At 43.3% G+C, this 25,197-nt stretch overlaps 2 protein-coding genes across 3 annotated transcripts in view; both read left to right on the top strand.

Moving 5' to 3' along the window:
- IL1RL1 (interleukin 1 receptor like 1) overlaps positions 1-2,226 on the top strand; it is a 28,307-nt gene extending 26,081 nt beyond the window's left edge. For both annotated transcript variants that reach the window (XM_015251593.3, XM_006218732.4), the window contains exon 11: positions 883-2,226. In XM_015251593.3, the coding sequence (XP_015107079.2) occupies positions 883-1,241 (359 nt within the window). In that variant the 3' untranslated portion in view covers positions 1,242-2,226. The remainder of the gene's footprint in view (positions 1-882) is intronic.
- A 680-nt stretch (positions 2,227-2,906) lies between these two features.
- Positions 2,907-25,197, top strand: part of IL18R1 (interleukin 18 receptor 1) — a 35,986-nt gene continuing 13,695 nt past the window's right edge. Inside the window, exons 1-7 of the mRNA XM_031691971.2 lie at positions 2,907-3,389; positions 9,040-9,124; positions 12,144-12,387; positions 15,231-15,393; positions 17,794-17,941; positions 21,605-21,667; positions 24,457-24,577. Coding sequence (XP_031547831.2) covers positions 9,067-9,124; positions 12,144-12,387; positions 15,231-15,393; positions 17,794-17,941; positions 21,605-21,667; positions 24,457-24,577 — 797 coding nt within the window. The 5' untranslated portion in view covers positions 2,907-3,389; positions 9,040-9,066. The remainder of the gene's footprint in view (positions 3,390-9,039; positions 9,125-12,143; positions 12,388-15,230; positions 15,394-17,793; positions 17,942-21,604; positions 21,668-24,456; positions 24,578-25,197) is intronic.

Here is a 25,197-nt window from a genome sequence, read left to right as displayed (position 1 = left end):
ATTCCTCACTGATTTCCCTTGGCTCTGCCCACATCTTCATTAAAGTTTCTTTACTCAGTCCTTTTGAGTGTGCCATGCTTTCTCTTAGGATCCTGACTGATACAAGGTGTTTGTCTGGCACTGTTTGACATTCATTTCCTTACTGCTGACTTTGTGGACTGGCCGTCTTTAGCCACCACTCTGTAAGAACATCTTGAGTTGCTTTGTTCATGGTTGTGCCTCCTTAATCACGCTGGTACCTCCTTGCCCTGAGAACTGGGTGTTTGACATGTTCTCAACCCACCCAGAAGTGAAGTGAAGTCGCAGTGAACCTGATGCTCTACAAACACTGACCTGATGAGGGAATCCGATCTTCCTTAAGATTTCTCTAGGCTGGATCAAATCAGCTTCTAAAACCAAGACTATGGGAGAGGGTGTGAATTGGACCCAGGACTCCCTGGAGAATTAAGTCAACTCAGAGAAGCAAGGGTTCCTGAGTTTGTGCTCTTTGATATGAGAGTTAAACTTCTAAGTCCTTTTACAACATGGAAGCTAATATCCTAAGAAGATAGTATGTAGCTAATGAGCCTGAATTCCAAGTCTCCTGCTGAATCTCTCAATGTTCACCTTGAACTGAAGGACTCTGTTTAGTTAGGACCCGTCTGCCTGGGAAAGAGGAGGGCGTGGGGTTGATATTCTCACAGTGAAAGATGTAAGATGACACAACAAGTCCTCTATCCGTGTACATGCCCACCTTTCTGAATAAGCGACCTGTTCAGTGTCAGAATCTCATACCTGATTATAACAATAAGAGTTTTTCTTAAAGTTCAGAATATTTATGATCAAAGCATTAGACTTACAGACGGAACACCGGGACACCCTGTCCGTGTCTTTTGTTCCTAGATGCAGCCACTGCCGTGGAAACCTGCATCCAGCAGAGCAGGCGGCACATCTTCATCCTGACTCCTGACATCGTGCACAGCAAGGAGTTTGCCTACGAGCGGGGGGTCGCCCTGCACAGCGCCCTCCTCCAGAACGACTCCAAGGCCATCCTGGTTGAGATGGAGGCTCTGTGCCCGCCCGGCGGACTGCAGCTGGAGGAGCTTCAGGACTCCCTCAAGCACCTCGTCAAAGTGCAGGGGACCCTCAAGTGGAGGGAGGACCACGTGGCCAACAAACGGTCCCTCAATTCCAAGTTCTGGAAGCACCTGAGGTACCACATGCCTGTGCCAAGCAAACCTCCAAGAAAGACTCCCAGCTAGGCATCCTTGAGAGCCCAGGGGCGGCGGCTCTGGCTCTGATGGCCAACATGCCTGGTTTTGTAGGTCCAAACCCCTCCCAGCTGGGTCACAGACACTGTACCAGATGGTGTACCAGAGAAGTAAGAATGTCAAGGGTGTTCAGAGCTCAGGTTTCATGCACTAACTGTATTTCCATTTCCCTGACTCTGGGTGGATGTAAAATGTCCAGAGACTTTTATTCTCAGCCCCTTTCTCTCCACTATATATTCTCTCCCCCATCTTCCTTGGCTGGTCCTTCTCCATCATGGCCCAACCTCTTCTCACTACCTCTTCCCCTCTCTCTCCTTATTCCTCATCAATATTTTACATGTTGAACATCAAACTGAAAGTTGTAGAGTTAAATTTTCAGGTAATCTTGAAGAACACTCAAATCCCCTCGAACAGAACATTGGTGCTAAATTTTGTTCCCAACATGCTAGAATTTATTAGACATTATTTGACCAGATGCTTATGTTTTATTGTATCAATATTCCTAGTTTTGTTGGAGTTTCTTCCCCAGTTACTCGATTATCATTATAATCAGTTTTTTTACAATCTTTTTTTTCAATTCTGAAATTTCTTTCATATATTTTTATTCTCTTTGAAGATTTTTTTCTCACTGAAAAAGTTACAGAAGAACAGAAAATATAATAGAAGAAAAATAACAAAAATTATTTGTGAATCCATCATCCTAAGATTATGACTTTTAAACATTTGGGTAAACTTACATTTTTAAAAAAGGTTAATTTGTAATTCAATGCACCATATATATAGCAGGGATCACACAATGTGTAGTCTTTACACTTTTATCTACTCAACATTATGATAAAAGCATTTGACGTGTCATTTAAATTTTAACATTTTGAAACACTCATAGCGTTCCATCTCATGGCTGTGCTGCAGGTGATGTGTCCAATTTACATGGTCATCATTATAAATGATTCTGCCATGGCCATGCCAGTATGTATCTCCCAATTAAAGCAATTTTCTTTTTAAATTTGATAAACTTGGTTTGTTGTAATTTTTCTATGAAATGAGTAGCACATTTTGGCAGAACTGTTTTGGTAAAACTGAAGTTAATTTGCACAGCCAAGGCCACTCCCTTGAATTCCTTACCGTTAGCATCCCTCTGGGGGCTCAGCCCATCAAAGCTAGGGCTGAGGCACCTACAGGCTGAGAGTCCTATCAGAACTCAGATTTTGCACGTGGCTGGAGATCCTGCTCTCAACTGAGCTGCTGTGTAAAGTGTGTGCTTTCGTATTTAACTGCAAAAGGAGGCTGCACTCCAGACCCTTGAGTGTCATCTTGAACTCACTGTCGTTCAGTTCCTGGCAGAATCTTACCTGGAAAGAAATCATCTTTCTGGAAGGTTGTCTAAAGGATCTGCAGTTACCTATGCCTCTCGATATCCTGTAATGTAAATCTATACCCCCGGCCGCCCCAGGGTGCGGAGGGCCCGCAGGTCGCCGGGTCACCGCACACCGCCCGCGAGCTCCCGGGACCCGGGCGCGCCGCCTGGCCCGCAGCCCGCGCGGCCCCGGCGAGGCGCCGGATTTTCCAGCTGCGCGCCGTCGCCCCCGCCGTCGAGCCGCTCCCGGAACCCAAGGGCGGGTCTCAGGGCGGAAGGAGCCGGTGCCCCGCGCGCCGCCAGGAGCGCGCACCCCGCCCCGGAGCGCCCCGGACCAGGAGCGCGCAGGACCCCTGCGCCCCCACCGAGGAGCATCCCCAGACCGGGCAATCCCTGCCCCGAAGGGCCCGCAACCCGGAGCATCCGCAGCGAGGAGCGTCGCCAGACTGGGAGGACCTCCGCCCCGGAGCATCTCAGACCCGGAACACCGCCCCGGCGCGGGACCCGGAGCAGCGCCTCGCCCGCAGCCGAGTTTCGCCAGACGCTTTTTCTCTCTGCGTACTTTCTGTTTCTTTTTCTCGTTTTCTTTTTCTTTTTTCTTTTTCAGCCTTCTCCAGTTGTCTTATCTGTTTCATCAGCCTTGCGGCTCCTCTCCTTTCTCGTTCCGCGGAGCTAGGGGGGCAGCGGTTGCTGCTTCTCACCTCCCTTCTCACCTCTGCCATCGCGCCCCGTGTGAAGGGGGGACAGCCGCCCCGCCCCAGCCCAGGGACGCCCGCCTGGAGGTAAGGGCAGACCTGCCTAATACCGCACCCCCTCCCACTGCCCCCTGCTGCCGGCCGGGGGGCGAGGGGCAACCCAGCCTCGGGGGCAGGGGTGTGTGTGTGTGTGTGTGTGTGTGTGTGTGTGTGTTTACACGAAAAACTGGTGATTTCAGCGTCATCAACTTTCCCTGATAGTATAGTTTAGAGGTTAAAAACAGTCCTCCCGCCAATTTTTTTTTCTTCTGGAAAGGCGAGAACAGCTAAGATAAGTGATGGTTTTCATGTATTAAACACTTACCGGTGTCTGACACTATGTAGAAAACTTTCAGATGCATTATTGTCACTTACTCCTCCTACAGGCGGGATGAAGAATTCTTCCTGCAAGGAGGTAAACGCAAGCACAGAGATGTTCAGTGGTTTATCCAAGGACATCCAGCTGCTGATCAATAGAGAGCAGACTCACACCCAGATTTTCTTGACTCCAAGCCTTTGCCTTGATCCGAGCTGCCTCCAGGAGTTGGAACCCCGTGGGCTGCATGACAGCTATCAGACAAATCCCCGCGGAGGAAGTCCGGTCAGAGATAGGCACCTGTCCCCGCATTACAGAGCGCTGTGCAGTGCGGGGATGGGGGCGGGGGGCACACTTCTCAATCCAAGGGTCTTGGATGGGCTGGGAGAAGGTAAATTTGGGGGAAACTGGCTTTGAGAGGTTCTGGGATAGTTGGAGAGCTTCCTTAAGCAGACAAACATTGAGGCAGGTTGCAAGGACCGCGGGGACCTGGCAGCTGGAAGTGGGGAGGGTGGTTCCCCAGCACGACTAGCACAGGCATGCGGGGGTGGGGGGGACACAGGGGTAATGACAGCAGACATTTGTGTGACAAGGACTGTGAGACGCAGGTGTCTCTCCTGGCCTTGAGAAACCTAATTCGACACGAATTCTTTCTCCCTTAGAGTGGAAGTGTGTGCGTGCGTGCACACTTTGTGTCTGTGAGATGTCCAAGATAACCTTTCCCCTCTTTGCATTTGGCTGTTTTGTCACCTTAAGGGATGAATGAAACGCTGCAGAGAAAGAATTACGTTCAAAAACTACTGGTGCTGTGGGGCAGAAATTAAGGATACTTCATAAAAAACGGGGGGTGGGTGTAACTCAGTGTTACTGCGCGCTTTGCATGCACAGGTCTCGGAGTCAATCCCCAGTATCTCCATTAGAAAAATCCCAGTTAATTAGAAAGGAAGGGAGGGAGGGAGGAAGGAAGGAAGGGCGAAAGGAAGGAGCACTGCTGGTATGATTCTCATTGGCAGGTTCTCTTAGGAGGCGCTCAGTTACATGTCTGTAACGCTGATCAGAGTGAGGCGATCTCCATCTGTTAGTGTGTGAGTCAGTGTAATCCTCTGTAATTTGAACTTGAACATTTCATCTGATCGAGTCTCAGGCTCTTGATCAGAAAGAACTTTGAAGTGGCCTAACAACTCTTGAACTTCTGTGAACTGTTTTTTCTAGAGAGCAGTCACTTTTGTTCGGGGTAGGGTTTGTGAACGGAAGTCCGGCAGAGCGAGGGGCTCAGGAGCTGGACGTTGGGACGCTCGGGGAAGGGGTGGTGTTGGAACCGTGCAGCCCTGGGGGCAGAGAGAGTGGTCCTCTTGTATCTGACCCTTGCCCAAGGTCGCACAGGTTTTGGAAGAGAATCTTTTTCATTAAGAGAAAACTTCATGCCATTGGGTGATTGAGGGTAAGTTTGTGAGTATTCTTTGTGTGTGTGTGTGTGTGTGTGTGTGTGTGTGTATGCATATGAACATACGTATCTACATATATACACATACACATATTCATGCACATATATTTATGTATCTTAACTATTAGGTATTGTTATTAAATGTATATTTAAGATATTTTGAATTTACTTTTCTTAAATTTTAAAAAATTTATTTCTTATTTATTTATTTTTTGAGGGGGCAGTAACTAGGCTTATTCATTTATTTATTTTTAGAGAGATACTGGGGATTGAACCCAGAGCCTTGTGCATGCTAAGCATGTGCTCTACCACTTGAGCTATGCCCTTCCCTGCTAAAATTACTTTTAAGTATACAAATAAGTCCCCTAGATCAGGGTCTCCCTACTTCAGCTATATCTTGGGATCACCTAGAGGAGTTTACAAATCACCCAGGCTGTACTCCAGATGTCTGGGTGGAACCTAGCCACCATTGTTTTTTTCCAAGCTCCAGGTAAGAATGAGTGCCCCAGTTGTTAAAACATAACTTCTCAGGATGTTATGATTTAAGAAGCATGTCATAGGTAGAAGGTTATCTTAATCTTTCCACGATGGATCAGATAATCACCTAAGACTCCAAACTGTATATATTTTATGAATTTAATGCATTCATCAATTCAGCGAAAAACAAACAAAAAAGCAAGCCTGAAATAATAATATGTCAGCTAGTGATAAGTGTTACGAGAGCAAAACAAAGCAAGCTGGGAGAGCAGAGACAGAGAAAGAGGGTGGTGTGCGTGTGTGTGTATTTGCCCTTGAGCAGATGTTAGATTTTCCATAAATTGCTCAGGAAAGCCCTGTACCTTATACCTACAGTATCAACCAACTGTAAAGGAAAGACAGGACTGTTTAACTAATGACAGAGAAATAAGTAGTAGCCATTTGGGGAAAATAAGTTAAGTTAGACCCTGTCGTCTTACCAAACAGCAAAATTAATTGTTAATGGACAAAAAATGCAATGCAAAAAGCCCACTGAGCCATACAAATGAAGAAAACACAGGTAAGTATCTATCAGATTATTGAGGGGAAAGGAATGTTCTAAATGTGAAAGTTAAGGAAAAATCACAAAGCAAAAGAATGATTGGACTGACTTCATAAATGTAAAATCGTCCATCTGTGAAGACATCAAAAGAGGAATTAAAAAGGAAAACTAAACACGTTGGGGAAAACGCTGAACATTTAAGAACTGGACAAAAAGCATGAAGACAAGGAAATGAAATAGCTAAAATACATGATGAATATTTTACCTCATTTATACCAATAAAAAAGCATACTAATAAACCATGAGATACCATTTTATCCATTTAAATGCCTAATTAGATTTAAAGACTGAGAACGCTCAGTGCTCATGTGGATGTGGTGGAGAGATACTGTGCTGCGCTGCTGAGGGGGCGTGAATTCTTACAACATGTCTGTGTGCAGTTTGGCGGAATGCATTTTCATGTTTAAAATGTGTGCTTTGACTCATAGATTGTAGTAGCAGCAAGAAGAGAGTAAGAAATGTAGACAGACAATAGCAGGGCAGACACTTGGCCACCATCCCATCAGTTCTGGGAGGCAGTGTTGTTACCCCCTTTCATGGATAAAGAAATTGAACAGAGATGGTAAGTGACTGGCCTGATGCTATTCAGCTGGTAAGGAGTGCAGTGAGGATTCAGATCCAGCCAGTTTGGCTCCAAAAGCCATGCTCCAAAAACTGACTCATAGCCTTACATGGGGAGGTGGCCGGGGGGGTTATTTTATAGTAAAATACGTCTTGTAAATTGAGATATCTATATGAAAGAGTATTGCGTGGCAGGTAAGATGATGTTAACCAAGAGTATTTTGTGACATAAGAAAAAGCTGTTTGATTTAGTAGGAACTGCAGGATATGAAATTATTTAAATATTTTATTTGAAAATATATAGAAAAAAATACAAGAAAGGACCAAAGTGTGGTGCATGTTGAGATTATTTGCTTCTTTTCCATCTTCATTTTGTAAATGTCCTACAATGGGCTTACAGTAATCTAGAAATCAGGAAAACTTTTAAAGAAAAAAAGAGAGAAAGAAAGAGGAGGAGAAATTTTAAAATTACAGAAAGACCAAAAAAATGGTACCAACCTCAAACATAACACTGAAAAAGAAAAACACACCAAAATTCCTACATGCAAGAAATGTAATATTTATATTCTCCAACGTAGTATCTATGACATTTCTCAGGATAACTTTTCCTTTGGAAATAAGTTCCATTATTTAATATCTTAATCTTTTAAATCCACAAGTACATTCAAAATTATATATACACACACACACACACTCACACACAGAGCAGTGCAAATATCAGCTAATCTGTGTACTGGGATCTTAACATGTTTCATTTTGAAACTGAGAGTTAACTCAGAAGAATTCTGAATTTCTCATAATAACTTTATCTCTTAGTAGACCCTGAAAATTAAAAAAAAAAAAAAACACCAGAAAAACCCCAACAGTGCCCTTTACAAGACTGTGTCGACCTTAACCAGAGGAAACGACACTTTTCATTCTACCCGAGGTAGGAGGATATAGTTGATAATAAAGTGTGTGTGTGTGTGCACGTGTGTGGGTGGGGGCTGATTTCAAACCATAGACATATTCTAATTTGATGATGAATGGCTGGTACTTTCCATACATACTTATCCCCTTTGTCTTTACATTATTGATTATTATCTCTTGGAAATTACATCAAACGCTTGGTGATGTTACTCATAAGGGTTGATGTAAATGGCTTGGCACCTCAGCTATTAAATGTTGTCAAGGGTCTGGGTGCTAACAGTGCTCTGTTTTCATATGGGAGGTGAGTGACAGCTGTCGGGAGAATTACTGGGGGCTGAGAGGCTACCGTGCACCCAGGAACCCTTCATAAATATATTTGCTCATTTAATCACTTAGTACTTTTGGAGTTAGGCTTTCTTATCAACCCCATTTTGGTAATGAACAGACAGGCTTCATGACTTCTAAGTATCTTGCCCAAGGTTATGCAGCTTGTCAAGACTTAAGTAGGAATCCCAGCCCAGTTTTGTGCGTCCCAGAAACCAAGCTCTTTCCATCCTGCTGTGCTTCCTCTGTCCAGTGGGGCTAGATGTTTGGTACACAAGGGACATGGGATTATTTATGAAATATTCAGACTCGGTGGCTGAGGCCCAGTATATCCTTCTTACACTCTCTCTCAATTTGTAATCAGTAGAACAAGTGATGGTTTGGAGTAGGATCGAAATTCAGCAGATTTGAGTTCATTGAGTCGATGTAGATTAGGGATCTGGGTTGTAGAAAATCCCCATTTTGTGCCTCCATTTTCTAGAATAAACACTATGGTCACATGAGTGTAAACTTGTGTACAAACACACACACACACATCCCTATTCCTCTTTAACAAGTATTAATGAGTGCTTACTATGTGCAAGGCATTGACTTTGGTGCTACAGTGATGAACAAAACAGACTTAGTTCCTAACTTATGAAAAACTTAGTTCTGAAGAAAGAATATCGGTATTTAATAAAAAAGGCACCTGGAACACACACACACACACACAATTCTACATGGGCAGACCGTTCATTCATAGGATGGATTTTCTGGAAACACTGTTGTCCCCCACCTTGACCTTGTAGGTAAGATTCAGTTGACCAGGACAAAAACACAGCAGACTCTGTTGTATTAGAAAAATTGCATTATTTAGGGATTTCCAAAATTTGCTGCCTTGAAATGTTAATCATTATACATGGTTGAAAGTACTAAAGGAAACTAGTGACTGGATTGAGGGATATGAAAATTTGTTGGGCTGATTTTCAAAAGCCTGTTTGCCACAAGACTTTTAAAACCTCCTTCATCAGACAGGTGTGCTTTTGTCTGAGATCCTTGGCTGAACTTGTCTTATTCTGTTTTCCAGAGAAACCATTTGAAGCAAATCCTAAACATGCATCGTAGAGAAATACCCTTGACATTTTTGATGCTTGCGTTTTTGGGCACTACAGGTAAGTCATTGTAATCAGTCACAAACATACTCCGTTGGTAGTCTAGAGAGAATATCAGAGCTTTGCTTTTTTAGGTGGAGGTGACCACTGAAGATGCTGAATTTTTTTTACATTTGTGATTTAGAATTTTACTTTAGAAAGTTGCCAGCCATTTGGTACCCCTAGCCTAGAGAATAAAAGATTCATAGGAGTGGGGTCAAGGAAAGACTCGTATGGGGTCACTGATAAAGAAAAAGTTCAGCTCTGTGAGTTTACACAGAGAGAACAGGACGTGAACACTTGCATCACGAAACTGTCTGAGCTGAAAATTTGCTTCATGCTGTTTGCAACCGAAGAGATCACAGCCATCTTTACTACTGAGTTTTAGATAGTTTTGCACACTTAATTTCCGCCCTGGCATGAAGGCAAAGATCCACCTCATTATTCAGCTAATGAAGAAAGTAAACTGGAATACCTTACAGATCTTAAAGAAAATATTCAAGTTAGAGGGAGCATATAAGAAAGAGATTGGTTGGACCAGGAAGGCAGGCAGGCTTTGTATCAGGTGTCAGGTACCCATTTCAATTCATCAGCTGTCAATGCTTGAAGCTCATTCAGAAGGATCCTGAGGCCTGAGCAGGGACCTCTGAAGACGAGTCCCATGATTGATTGACAAGGTCCTCACAGGCTTTGGGAGGAGAAAGCTGGGGCACAATGATTGGTTTGCCGTGATCTACTGAATGGGAGAGGGAAGGCGTGAGCTCATATCCCACACATTGAGAATTGCTGATGAAGAGATTACAGTTAGGTCACTGAAGCTTTCAAATAATTCAGGTCCAATATTGGGGAATAGGTACCTAATGGGTCTGTGTACTGCTGAGATCTGAACAGTGCAAAGCTACCCAGATGCTGAAGGAAAGAGGCAAGTCTGCTCTTCCTGTATGGAAGGACCTGTCCGAACAAGTGAGAGAGACCAAGGTGCTGGAATGTGTGCATCATATGAAAGGATCTCTTGCTGTATGGACATACACTGATAACCTTGCCCCCAAGTTGCAGTAAAAACATGCTGCAGGCTTCAAAACAGCCATGCGACCTGTGCTGTAAGGAAGCTAAGGTCCCAGCTCTCTGTCCTTTGAGGTGTCTGAAAAGCACCTTTCATGCAGGGTTCACTCTAGGCAGACGTGACAGTTTTCCACGAGTCGGATTCATTTAGCCCTTGCTGAAGTTAGGTGATCCTGTTACTGTCCTGACTCAAGACAATTCCAAACGCAGACATCATTGCAGAGAGGTTAGGTCCTCGACCTTGCTGGGTCCTTGTGCTCTGTTCAGGTAAGATTAGGAGTGTGTGCTGGGCTGTCCCCGCCCTTTGAACTCCATTCATGTCTCTAATCAAAAACCATTTCGAATCAACAAAACCTGCAATGTTAAACATAAGATTAGACCTCTGAAACCATTCGTTGCCTGGGGAGTGTGAACTTTCAACTGCCGACCGTGCGCCCTGGAGAGAAAGCATCCCAGACCAGGTTGCTTTACGTGATGACCGCCTCAAAGAGGAATGAGTGTCTATGTCTGTACAAATTCGGGGGTTCATAGAAGCTTGTTAAAGATTGGCTCAGACCTGGAGATCACCCAGACAGTCAACACTGTTAGAATGGATAAATAAATCGTCAAATACTAACACAATTGGATACCACATAACTATGAAAAAAAAAGAACAAATCACCGCTACGTGCAGCAACATTGATTCCCAACCTAGACAAAAAGATGCATCAATGGTCCAGACCAAAGAAGAGTGTAATGTATGATTTTTGTACTCTGTTATACGCATATTATGCCTCTAAAACAGGAAAATAAATTAAGTTCTTAATGAAGTACCGTGCTTTGGGGTGTCAGTGAAAACTAATACCCGCATTTACACATGTATCACACTTTCTAAGTTCAAGTCCTGAACTGTAAGATAGAGATTTCGTAACAACCACCAGACTCAGGGTTGATGCTCATTAACTCTTACGCTTCGAGGTAGGTTTGACATCCATGTTTTCAAAGAATTGCTTCTCCCGTTGGAGCCACTTCCTCTTTACCTTGCGGTTAGCAACACTGAATTAAAACCAGACGGTTGCTTTGCAAAATAAACCCCAACCATAGAGAAGGCACGATCTCCATGCCCCCTGAGAACTGCTCTGCCCAGTATAAGGGTTCTCATTCTCATTCTCAAAGTGCAGTCAAAGGAAGCTGCCGGAGGACAGGATACAGGGAAGGTCCACTCATGCTGACTTCGAGCTGTTGGAAGTGAAGGAGGAGGCAGGTGGTGACCCTGTGTAACCAGAAGGATCGGAGAAATGTCCAAAGCTAGAGTTACCTGGGTTAGTTGAGAAAGAAGGAAGTGGGGAGAGAGAGAGAGAGAGAACGAGATCAGAAAGGGGAAGTGACAGATCCCCTGATTTGGAGTGAATCAATATGAATTATTCATCAGTGTGAATTATATGAATCAATTCTTGATCATGCATATGGTAACCTTGAGGGGTGCTGGACTTACAGACGCATAGATGTACCTTTAACCATCCCCACATCTGCCTGGGGAGTGGCCAGGGAGACTGACTGAGAACAAGACCTATGAGACTTCTGATGATGCAGATGAAAAACTGAGGTCTCAAGGTTTTTGTTTGTTTGTTTGTTTCCCCCATGGAGACTCCTCACTAGGGACGTTTTGGTGTAGGTGTGGCAACACTGTGACTCTGGTGGCTTTCCTTGAGAGGAAGATGTGATGTGTAACATTTTCTTTTAGAAGATTACAGTGCATTTATCTGTCTTCTAGCTTTGATAGGTTAAGTTATGTTCTGAAAGTGCCTCTGTGTTAGAAAGATTGACTGTCTCTTAGAGTTAGAAAGACAGACCCTAAAATAAAAGAACCCACAGAACTGAGACATTGTGATTTCTCAGGATGTCCTTACCAACCTGCTTCTTCACTTGGTGCATTAGGGAGGAAATTCACCTTTGTCATGCTGGGTTTGTTTTTTTCTTGTACTTTGCTAATCTTTAGAAGGAACCTGTACTTCACGTCTGCACATTACTGCCTTCGAAGGGGAACCTTTCTATCTGAAATACTGCTCCTTTTCATCTGAGCGCGAGAACAAATCCACCACCATAAAATGGTACAAAAATGAATCACGTGGACTTGTTGAGCTGAACCCAAGTAATTCACCCAGAATTATTCTGCATGATTATGTTTTGGAGTTTTGGCCCATTGAGCTGAATGACAGTGGATCTTACTCTTTCCGAATGGGGTGAGTACACCTTCTTGTTAGTATGTTTCACTACTGGACTTCGTTCAACAAATCAAGTCTCCACTAATTGGAAGGGTCAGATAATCCATGTGTTTTCGTCTCCTTACCCTTCCTACACCAGGAAATAAATACTTCATTGTTGAAAAATTAACTTAAACACTGCCCTTGTGTTTATGTTCTTAGTGATCCCAATGAAAGGAGATTAACTTAATACAATTTATGTTTAGGCGATCCTGGACAAAGGTAAGTGACGACTGAATGAAACTCATTTAAAAACTCAGCTGCTTCTGTTGTCTAGAGTCATGGTCAAAGGAAATAAATGGCTAGGGCTTCACAATGTTATAGACATGTAGTGAAAGGGATCAGTGTCAGCTTCGAGGGTGGTTACTTCAAGCCAGGGTGGCAGTTGGAATTGGTGTAGACACTTCCTAGCCCAGTTTCCAGGGCTTTGCTGAGAGCAGGTGGCAGTGCTGGTGAAGGGTACGTGTGTTTGTTAGCCCATCACAAACCTAGAGCCGGGGACAGTGAGAGGGGGCTTTGCACGGCCGTTTCAGGACATAACCCTAGATTCTTCCAGGATATTCACAGTCAAGAATCCTAAGTTCTGTGAAATGGTGGCAACCAACTGAATTGTGTCAATGACTGTTACTGACCTTGGTACTCTTCTTTATATTTTATTTGGTGAGATGAGGTAGGAGTAACTGTGACAAGAAACCTTCTATGTGATGGACTATTAGCGAGAACACTGATGACACAGTGTTTATCTGGTACGTTTGTGATGTGTACGAATGTATGTATTTCTACAGAGATTTGAGACTCACCTGTAGAAAACAGCTCAGGGCCAGGTGAGGGGTGACGGTGAGCTTCTCAGACATGGGAGTGAGTCCCGAGTGTTATCCGTGGTGCCACTGAGAGCGCAGTGAGATATCACAGTGAAACTTTGATATCACTTTTGTGGTTTTGCACAAATGAGATCATTTGGGTTTGTTTTTAGACATAGAAACTCCCAGGAGTCAAAGAGACATTTGAAAATTCTTTTCCTTTAACCAGTGAATTTTATGTGAACTTATAAGAGGGATGGTTCCAGAAATGGGTCACCACTGGGTTTTTCCACACTGAGGAGGAGCGTGCACTCACAGCTGGTGTAGAGGAAGCACGTCTCCCTAGTCCTGACTGAAGAAAGGCGTGAGTTATGTGCACAGACTGTTCTGGGCAGAAAGAGCACATGAAAGGCAAGCGCTGGTTATCTCTGAAGGTCCCTGGGAGACAGGTGGGGCTGGGGGGGCATGAACTGTCCTTCTGTTATGGGAGTTGGAGAACGCAGCCTGGATTGGGGAGAATAAGGGGAGTCCCCAGGTGGAGGTAGGATATCGGGGAGGCACAGACAGACCAGGAGGAGGACAGGGACGGTGGGGAGGCTCACAGTGCTGTGTGATGAGCGCTGAAAGTGATGGAGGCTGACGATTAACGTGAGACTGCGGTGATGGTGGGAGCAGCAGCCTTGACAGTGGTTTTGAAAACAAATGGGAGCCTTCATGGGAGTGAGTTGTTCTGGATGCCTGAGAGCATTGAAGATAGAAGCTTTTCAAGTACAGTGCAGCTGGTGAACAGTATCTTGTGTTTGCACAGAGGGGTGTGTGTATGTGTCCATGTGTGTATGGTGTGTATGTTTTATGTGTCCATCTGTGTGCGTGTGTTCATGTATGTGTACATGCATGTATGGTGTGTATGTGTCTGTGTGTGCATGTGTCCTTGTGTTCATGTATGGGTGTACATGTGTGTGGTATGTGTGTCCATGTGTATATGGTGTATATGTGTCCATGTGTGTGTACATGTGTGTACGTGTGTACATGTGTTCGTGTGTGTGTACATGTGTGCATCATTTGGGTGAGTGAGTCTTTGTAGTTCTGTGTGGGATTCATCAATGACCAGACCCTCCTCCTGGACGCCTTCCATTAGAAGTGTCATCCTATAATTCTTCAGGAATCCTCTACTGATAATCAAATGCCTTTGGAGACTGATGCTTTAAACCTGCAGTGACAATCACTTTGTCAGCGAATTTTTGTGGAAGTACAGTATTGTGCAGAGCACTCTTGGCCTTGAGGGCCAAACAGACGTGCATTTGCATCTGGTCCTTATTGTGAGCTGGGTGTGTGACCTTGGGAGAGTCATTTAACCTTGCCTGAAGATTAGCTTTCATATGGCATTTTTCTTTCTCTTTCTGGTGCACTTCACTTACGTTTCTATTTCTCATCAGAAGGAACTACAATGAAATGTATTCAAACTGACTTTTGCTCAGTGAGGCACTTCGGGGCCTAAAACAACTACTCGGAGGGTGGCCGCTCCAGACGTGGTTTACTCACCTAGTAAGAGGACTGGAAAAAAAGCGCCATGAGAAATATAAAACCTGGTGCATATATACGAACTTCCGGAAGACATTGTAGCCCTCATGAAACCACCTCCACTCCCCCATCCTGGGTTAAGAGTCTTTGAACCTGATCGTCTCTAAAGATCATTGAAGTTTTAAACATTTCTATCTTAAAATGTACATTATATATGGTCTGGTGGAGGCTTGTGTGTGTATGTACTTGTGTCTGTGTGTGAGTGTGTGCTGAGGACACCTCAGGGTTTTTTCATTCACTGCCCCTTGCTCACCTCCCATGACAGTTGTTAATTTTTTTGCTGCCCTGAACCTAAAAGGAGCAGAACAGGATTTGGGCATCAATGAATGAGTCCCCTTACACAAAAATAAGGGCAAATTTTCACCAAATCAGTTACTAAAAGCTGGTATTTGCAAAGTCTCTGTATTCATTATAAAATATTTTTAAACCTTTATTTCCTAGGAATGATACTCACGACTGGAAATTAAATGTCGTTGGAAGAGGTAAACACAGCTGTTTTACTGAGAAACTAGTAATTAGTAAAGTTGTGGAAGTTAAGAAATCTTTGCACGTAGCCTGCGAACATAGTTACTATCAAAAACCGGTCAACAGAACGCTGTATAAGGTAATGTCTTTACATTTTTAACTTACAACTTGATAGAAAAGACAAAATTCCAAAATGACGGTCTGATGGCTGTGGAACATTTCGGTCTCACGACATGCAAGCTGTGAACCCACGCAGCTCAGGTGGCCGCGTGGCCCACCACACCCCACATGGGGCGCAGCTTCCGCGCACAGCAGGTGTTCAATAAATGATAACAGCTTCGTCTCCCTTCCTTCGTTTTCCTTCCCTTTCAGGAAATTAATTTTTAGGAATGCTAGTTCATTTCCTTCTGCCACATATACTTAACATTTTAAATTCTATAGTATGTTTGTTTCCTGAATATATATGAGTTTATGAAATTGGAAGATGAAAAAATGAATAATGAAGATAGCAGAGACCACTCAGCTGGAGGCTGGGGGTTCTTCTGTGTCAACATCTACCTTTAAAAAGTGGTGGTTTTCCTTTATTCACTAAAAATTATACCGTGACTATATCCCCACGTCTTTAAATATTCTCCTAAACATGGGATTCCGTTGTTTATACACTTGTATCGAATTGATTCCATTGTTATACACTTGTATCTAATTGATTCTGTTGTGTATACACTTGTATCTAACTGATTCCCTGTTATTGGACATTTGTTAGTTTCCTGCTTTTCAATATTATTTATAAGAGTAAAATAAATATCATTCCCCTAAGCCTTATGGTGTATTATGATTTTATCTTTTAACCAAATTCATAAAAGTAGAATTGTTAGGTAAAAGGCAATGAGCATGTTTATAGCTTTGGATTTACACTGACAAACTGTTCTCCAGGGAGCAATACCAGTTGAAAATCCTTTTTTTTTGTACCAGTACCATAAAAGGATGAATACTTCAAAAAAATTTAAAAATCTGACATGCAAAATTTCTGTAACTCTGTTTCCCCATTTCTCTTCTTAATAATAAGTTAAACATTTTTATGTATTTATTGCGTCTTAGTATTTCTTCTCTTGTGAATTGTCTGTTTTCTTCCGTTGGTTCTATGTGTTGAGTTGTCAGAGTGTGTTTAGACAACACTATGGAAATTATGTATACACAAGTTGTATTTGCACTCACGTGTGCAGTGCATAATATACATACGCTTACACACACATACATGACACAAATTATGTTATTTCTATAGAAAATGTAACTCTGTTATGGAAACTCTGAAGCTCTGTGAGAGAGGGTGGTCTGAACGGAAGACCTTGAGAAAGTTCAAGCTACCGACAGTGATTTCTTAGAAACCTTCGTTTGTACCTTTTGCTCGAACACTGTTTACTTGTGATTCGTCAAGGAGAGCTCTTACCCAAAATGTTTTCCAAACATCTGTGTCAGTCCTGAGCTGACTCTATTTCCTGTCAAATACGCAAATGTTTCACAGTACCTGTAAATTTGTGAGGATCAGGGTACCAAGTTTTAAGAAATTCCTATATGCAGATATTTAAATTTAGAAAATGAGACGCATCAAGGATGTTTTTAGCTGGAAAACTGAGAGGAGAGGAGCAAGGAAGCTGTATCAGTAAATAATTGGTTGGAATTAAAAATAAAGATTTTTTAGATGCCTTGGTCTTGACATTTTAACATGCCTTGGAAAAACTAAGTCTGGGTCCAGAACATTTTGGTGTGTACGATTTTGTGGGCAGTAGGTGCTCCTTGGTTGATATTTACAGGAACAGGGTCACATGGTCGAGGCTGGCAGTTTGGTCGAGGTGAACAAACTTTGCTTCAGAACCTATCTGTGGGTCCCTGATGGCTGGATTGAAGAAGGTGGGTTTTTCGTTACGATTGATTCCTGTAACATTTGGAAGTTTGTCTTAGGGAGACATGTTTGTGTGTGCCTACACGTTGGAGTGTTCTCGATGCATTTCTTGTCAGTCCACTGTCGTCTGGTGGAGGACATCAAGGGAGTGGGTGGTCTGCCAGGTACTCAGCTCTCTGAGTAATTCTGGTCCCACCCCCACCACCCACCCCCAGGATGGGTGGTCCCGAATACATGGAATTAGGCTCAAAGTGGTAAGAAATAGAGCTGTGTGGGAAGTTTTGACCAATGCAGGAATTTTTTTTGTTGTAGTGATTTTTTTCTCTCCTTCCTCCTCCTCCTCCCTCTCTTTGTGTGAATAAGAGAGAGATTAAAAGAAAATGACAAAGGCAGCAACAGTGCTCCCCACGCTCCACTTCCCAGCATGTGTTAATAATGGTGACGCTAATTCCAGTAACAGGACTGTGTTTCATTGTTCCAGGAGAGGTGGTGCCAAGTCACTGGGACAGTCACTCAGAAACTGCTAGTGCTCAGTGTTTCCCTCTTTCTCTAAAGATCTTTCACTTTAAAAATTTGAATTCTTGTAATACAATATTGCTTTTACTTAAACTACTTTACCTTGTTTTTTTTAAAACACAGGACTGTCAAAAGATAGAGAACAGTAAAAACCCATTTTCAAAGAATGCAGAGTTTGAAGACCAAGGCTACTATACCTGCATGTTTTTCCTCCGTCACAATGGGAAACTATTTAACGTCACCAAAACCTTCAATATAACAATAGTTGGAGGTAAGAGAAATTTTAGAATTGGGACAAAACAAATGCATCTTAGTAAAATGGGATCTCTTCTTTCTTCTAAAGCAGTATGAGAAGCCAGAGGCAACCTAGTGGGAGTTATAACCACAACAGTAGTTCAAATATAAGGGTCAGAATCTTTGGCATCATCCACCACGCTGAATAATTTTGAGGGGGATCTAGAAACGAAAGTTTATCTGGGTGATCCTCCCATGCGTCAGCTCTCTTATTTGGTATTTGAGCAAATTGTAGAGTCTTTTGTTATTAAGCATATGTTCACACTCAACAAATATTTATTGACAGGTGTCTGTATTTAATAAGCTGTACTGAGTGTTGGGAGGTAAGGGAGCAGGGAAATAGGAGATGTAGTGAGTAGTGTAGTGTTCTCAGGAATTTGAATACAGTCAGGAGACGGGATAAGCCAGGTGGAAGCACCATAGTGTACGAAACTGGAGTTGTCTGTGAGGTGCTAAGGGTGCAGAGCTAGAACAGACGCAGGATGCCCTGAGCTGGTTCTTGGAGGCTGAGTGTGGTGGACGGGCAGGTAAGGAGCACAGGTGTGGCGGTGGAAAGGGGCTACCTTTTGGGATGATGACTTAGTCTGGTTGATCACGAACCCAGACCATATCTAATGGAAAAACTGAAGCCTGCATTTTAGGGTAACAGAGATCTTAGAAATAATTTAATTAAACCCCATACTGTGAAGATCTCCTTCATATGGCTCAGCCAATACCGGATCGTTCAGTCTCTCCTCGGGAACTACTGTGGAAGTTACTAACTCCCGCGATAGCTGAGGCCAGGCTTTTGTGCCTGATTGTGGAGAAGTCTTCTGCTCCCGTTGAGTCCAGCTGTGCCTTCTTGTCGGTCCCACTCCCTGGTTTGCGTTTGCCTCCAGGAACTCCACAGATCAAGTCTGGTCCCTTCTGAAATGACTGCTCCTCTGAGTATCTGAGGACAGGTGGCTTGTCCACCCTTCATGTTCTTTCCCATCCTCTGGGAAAGTGTACCCTCCTGCAGTGACTCGTTCAACAGCATCGTGGGCTCATGCTTCCCAGAGCTTCTTTATTTCAGCATCATTTTCCCTCTTCATTCCAACTGCCTTACGGTTCTGGAGGTCAGAAGTCTGAAGTGAGTTCACTGGGCTAAAGTCGAGGTTTCAGTAGGATTGCATTCCTTCTGGAGTTTCTGAAGGAGAACAGATTTCCTTGCCTTTTCCAACTTGTAGCTCTGTTATTACCATCCCCGTTGCCGCCCCCCAGGCCCCCCACTGCCCCAAGTGCTAGTCTTCTGTCTTAACCACCCATCTTATTTTCCTTGTCTTCTTGGGGAACGCCACCTGCAACTTTCAGGACTCAGCCCAAACGTCCCTCCTCCTCTGCTCTTGTTCTTACTTCTGGCTGCTGTCAGAATCGGACGGCATGCCCGTTTCTGTCCCTAGACTGCGGAGCTCCTGGAAAGATGGGATTCAGCTGAGTCCTCTTCCTCATCTTGACGTCTCCCATACTTATGGCTGGCACTTGGCACTGTAGGTGCTCATTACATGTCTGCTGAGTGAAGTACAGGCTTACCTCATTTTATTGTGCTTTGCAGATACTGCCTGTTTTTTTAAAAAATGGAAGTCTTGTGGCGACCCAGTGTTGAGCAATTTGCTCTATGAGCACTTTTCCAACAGTATTATTTTAAAATTGAGCTATGCACATTGTTTTTTAGACATAAGGCACACTTAATAGACTACCATATAGTGTAAACATAACTTTTATATGTCCTGGGAAACCAAAAAAATCTGTGTGACTCACTTTATTGAGATGCTCGCTTTTATTGTGGTGGCCTGGACGGAACTCACGATACCTCCAAGGTGCGCCCGTGCCGAGACAGCGACAGTTTCTCAGTCCTGCTTCATTCAACAAGGAATCTAGACTCTTCACCTTCGGTTTTGGTGAAGTTTGCCACCATTCTCTTATAATGTAGAGCTTAGAGTTGACGCTGGTAACCAGGAGGTGTCGTGACCCCTGCTGAGGGCAGCGGGACTCTGAGCGGCCACCTTGTCTGTGTTCAGCTGCGGTCGTGGGTGCAGCCCTCTCAGCTGTCACGGGGCGAGCACCGCGCCTTGGACCACAGTCCACTCCATCCCGCCTGGCCTCCACCGTTGTCCTCATCTCACGCTCTGGCTGATGTGCTGATGTCTCCTCCTACAGCTGATGGTCTCTGTGCCATTTTGATTCCGTGACAGCAGCTTCATAGGTAGACCTGGCTTTCCAGGGGCGCACGCTGAAGTGTTTTTTTTCTTCTGTTACCTTAAATAGGACTGTGCCCCTCACTTTACACCAGTTTTGCAAGCCCGGTGCTGCTCTGGTTCTCAGCATACACTTCCAGTTCTGGTACCCGGCATCCTCTCTTTAAGATGTCCTTTCCTAGTGATGTTCTTTTTACCACCTCTTCCCAAGACTCCCACCAAGTTCTTGAGAACAAAGACTGATCAAGAGAAAGACAGTCAGTAGGAATTTTCTCCATTACCCCAAGCCACCTCCTGTCCCCTCGTCCTGGGACCAACCCCCGCTCCTCGGTGCTCTCAGACCTCAGGGTTGGCTCTTTCTTTGGAGGCAGCCCAGCTCCTCCTGCCTGTGTGAATTCCAGGCTTGCCCAGAGGAGAGTCTCACCCTGGGGGAGGCTGGGAGGGCGTGGGTGCTGAGGGAGAGCCCCGAGTCTCCTTTTCCCCTCATGACCAGGCACTGTGCTTGCTGGGAGCCCCATGAGGGCTGCTCTGGACCTTACTGGCAAATGCCCCAGAAGCACGGACGTACTAGAAGGGAGAATCCAGGTGATGAAGAAAGTTTCCGATGCTGATGGGAGGAGCAAGAACGTGACTGTGTGGCGAGTAAACGTGGGACCGCAGGGCTCTCAGGGTTCTGCACGTATTAGCCCCCTAGGTGGTGGGACAGCCCTCTGTGGGAGGCTGCCGGGGGCTGCTTACCTCCTACGCTTTGCCAGATGGGGCTGAGATGGAGAATATTTATGTGCCTCCGATCGGGGTCAGAAGTCACTTAGGAACAGAAGCAGAACTGAGCTCACAGGTGTGGACATCAAGCTGGGCTGGGGCTAGGGTGTGGCAAGTGAAGTTTTCAGGGCACAGAAGTGAAGGGGCGTCTCCTCTCACTGTCCTGCCAGGGGAGGGTCTCCAGAGGCACCTGGGAGTGAGTGCCTTGCCTACCCAACCCAGGTCTTGACCTTGCACCCAATAAATCCATCATGAGGAGTTGAGGGTGGGTGGAAGGAAGAAAGGAAAGCAGAAAGGTGATTGATTCCCAGTGACTTTGCGTCTCCTAAGTCCTGCAAGTTTGGTTGTCCCCCTGGATGAATGTCATCTTTTGGCTTTTAGCTGCGGTGAGCAGAAGCCACAGACAGGCACTGAGGGAAGACCGAGTTCAGTGTGCTTTCTCCAGCTAGGTGAGCTTTGAGTCGATGGACAATGAAACAACAAAGAGTATTAGCTGCAACCATTATTTAATGAAAATATGATAAAGTAATAAGTGTAACAGGATGATTGTTAGAATTTTGGTCACATGGTATTATAAGCGTATTTACAACAAATGTTTTTGTCTTCGCAAAGCTCGATACAACACTAATGCATTTTTGTTTCTTTTTTTTTTTCACTTTTAGATCGCAATAATATAATTCCAGTTCTTCATGGACCAAAGCTTACTCATGTTAAAGTGGAATTAGGTATATTTTGACATACGTATATTTTGCATATATGAATGGGGGGCGTAACTGAGTTTTCCAAGGTTAAATCTGGTTTCTTAATGATCAACATTATGTAACATTCCATGTTTACTGAAGAACATTTCAAGAGCAGGAAAACCTTGTCATTGTTTGTTGCTATTTTTAAGCAATAATGAAAATTAACAGTCTGTTCAAAAGATTATGGAAGTGCCTGTGGTTTGTAGACTTGTGGATTTAGTCACTTTGTATGTGATTTTAATAGCATCTGTGGGCATTTTTAATTACAAAAACTCATTGGAAATACTCTGGAGAAATGATTCAAACTTAATGTGTGGTTTGAATATTTGATTAATGAATTCACTTTGAATTAATTGACTGTACATTTAAGGTTTGTCTAGGCAAGTCCTGCTGAATCAATATGTCCCAGCTGCATAATTTCTTTCAAAAGAGAAAGGAAGGAAGGAAAAGAATAAATCCACAGATGCTAATCCAAGTATTGTATTAGGCGACAGAAGTATGCGATTTCATTAAATCCTCCAAGCAGCTCTGAGGGGTACTGTTCCCATTTTGTGGATGAAGTGACTGAAGCTCAGAAAGGTTAAGTTAATTCTCTGAAGTCAAACCATTGGAAAGTGGCAGAGCTGTGATTCAGGTCTCTTAAACTGTTTGCTCTTGATTATTGTTTGAACTTGTTGATCGTTTCCAAAGCCCACAGCCCTTGACCACAGCTGGTCGCGGTCATGTGCATGGCCACATATGCCCAGTGTAACTCGGACACTTTGCCGTTTGTGGTTTGTCTGTTTTGTATGTTTATTGATGTCTGAACTTATGTTTATTATTTTTTTCTTCTCATTTTGGGCTTAATTTCCACCTCATGTTTCTTCTGTTGACATGGAGAGTTAGAGAATCAGTTTCAATTATCCTCTCTTGTCGTATGGGCATTTTAAGATCTAAATGTCCCTCTGATCACTACTTTAGCTGTTCCCAACAACACTGGTATGCCATATCCTCACAACTCTTCAGTTCAAAATATTAAACAAACCTCCCTTGTGATTTATTCTTTCATCTATGGATTACTTATGTGTCTTAATTTCCAAATATTTGAAGGATTTTCTAGCAATTTTTCTGATATTGATGTCCAGTTTAGTTTCATTATGGTCCAAAATAATGCACTGAACTGCTGTTTTTAAAATGTGTAGTAACTTGCTTAAGGATCACACTGTGGTGTATCTGGATGAATGTTCCAAGTACCTTTGAAGCAAATATGTATTCTGCAGATTTTGGATTTATCATTCTATAAATGTCAGTTAGGTGAAGTTGGTTAATGGTATTGTTCAGATCATCAATATCCTTTCTCGTCTTCTGTGTGATTTCCCTGTTGCCAAGAGAGATGTTGGTACCTCCAGTGATGATGGTCAATTTGTCTGTACATCCTTTAGCTCTGTCAATTTTTGCTTTGCATATATTGAGGGTATCTTATGGGCACATACAAGTTGATGTCTCTTGAACTGACACGTTAACATTGTGAAGTCTCTCTCTTTATCTGTCATCATACATCTTTCTGTAATGCCTGCTCTCTCTCACGTCCAAGAGACACGTCAGTTGTCTGTGGTTTGGGATTGGCATGCTTTATCCTTTCTCACATCCTTTTACTTTTAACACTTGTTTGTCTTTATACATAACATGTGTCTCACATAAGCTGCCTGTGTTTGGATCTTTTTTGAAATCCAGTATGTGTGGTGTCTAATCCATTTACATTGAATGGCTTACTAATACGGTTGGTGTGAAGCCTCTTATCTCGCTGTTTCCAGTTTTCTTATGGGATATTTGTTCCTTTTATTCTCCTTTCCTTTTAGATTAATAAAGTATTTCTCTTTATTTGGTCTGCTTTGGGTTCTTTTTGGTTATGCTGTGTTGTATTCCTCATAGCAGCTCCCCTAGAGATGATAACGTCTCTTCTCGTCTTCCTACAGCAGGACAAATGCACTTCTTAGTACGTTGACCATTTCACAAACATGTGAGAACCTTACAACAGGTCATTTCATTCATCCTCTTTGCTCACTTTATGCTATTGTTTTATATATTTCTGTCCTCCACATGTGTCATAAAACTCACAAGAAATTGATGTTGTCATTGCTTTAAACAACCAAAATTATTATATATATATATACCCAAATCTTTGTCCTTTCTTGTACTGTTCATTTGTAAATGTATGTCCTTGCTTTAATCTGGGATAATTTTTCCTGAGAGTCAAAAATTCCCTTTGGTATTTCTTCTACTGCGGTTATGTTGGCAATAAATTCTTTCAGCAATTGCTTACTTGAAAATATATTTATTTACCTCCAATTTTGAAGATTTTTTTTCAATAATTTCAATAATTCTAGATTGGCAGTTTTTTTCCTGTACTTTAAAGATGCCCTTCTGTTGTTCGCTGGTTTCCATAGTTTTTATCCATTTTTTCCCCTAGAAATTGCAGTGGATGTGTTAGCCTGACTCTACCTATTAAGTTACATGTCGTAAAGAAAGTCAACTGGCCACCCTAAGTTTTAATAATTGATTTAGACATAAACATTTCAAAAGAAGCCAATTCATGGTTTGGTGATAACTTGTAATTACAACCTAATTTCTCTGCTTTATAAGTTTTTTTTAATTTAAAAATAAGACTTTTTTTTTGAGATGCAGCACTATGTTAACATTATATATTAGGGTAATATATATTGATTATATTAATCCTAACCTTCGGGAAACCTGAGTTTCTAAAATCACATTTGCTGTCAACTTTTACCTAGGAAAAGACATACAGCTCAACTGCTCTGCTTTGATGAATGAAAAGGATAAGATTTATTGGAACAACTGGAAAGAAAATGAAAACGACCCTAATATACATGAAGAAGAAGGGCAGAGAATCTGGTATGGCTGCATTCTGTGCGTTGTGCGCTTCTTGCTAGACAAAAATCACACTGTATCGTGTACACGTGAGATAAATACAGCAGACTCCTGAAAGGCCGACAGGATACTTGAGATGAATTTAACTTATAATCGTGGTTTACATATTTTATAACTATGATTCCTGGACTCTGGGTTGGTGAATTACGCAGAAATGTATTGCTGAGATCTAAACTAGAAAAAGAAGGTCGGTGAGGCTTTTGAGCATCACCTTACAAAAGCTGCTTTTGGTCAGTCGGGATCTGATGGAGACGGGGACTTTACCTTAGCGTCTTATAAAAGAGTGATCCCCTGGGGGCACAGTCTTCCGAATTGTGAAAATTGCGTTGAATGCTTTGTGTTTGCTAATGTGCCAGAGAAAAGGCCAGGTGGGGAGACTGGGACACGTGCAAGTGACTCCGAGCCCCCGGTGTGCAGCAGGCGTGCCCAGCTGTGTTCCCCGTGTCACTGTGACCAGCTGCGAGCCCAGATGTTGCGGCGTACATCATTAGTACCTTTTCCTGCTGGGGGGCAGCCCCGGCCGCAGGCGGGCTGTCTGCTGCCGTTGCTGCTCCAGACCCACACACGCGGGGATTTTGGGGATT

Source organism: Vicugna pacos, chromosome 28, assembly GCF_048564905.1.
Source record: "Vicugna pacos chromosome 28, VicPac4, whole genome shotgun sequence".
NCBI classification, from domain to species: Eukaryota; Metazoa; Chordata; class Mammalia; order Artiodactyla; family Camelidae; genus Vicugna; species Vicugna pacos.
The sequence above is the reverse complement of the archived record's forward strand: the minus strand, read 5'-3'. Positions and strand labels throughout refer to the sequence as shown.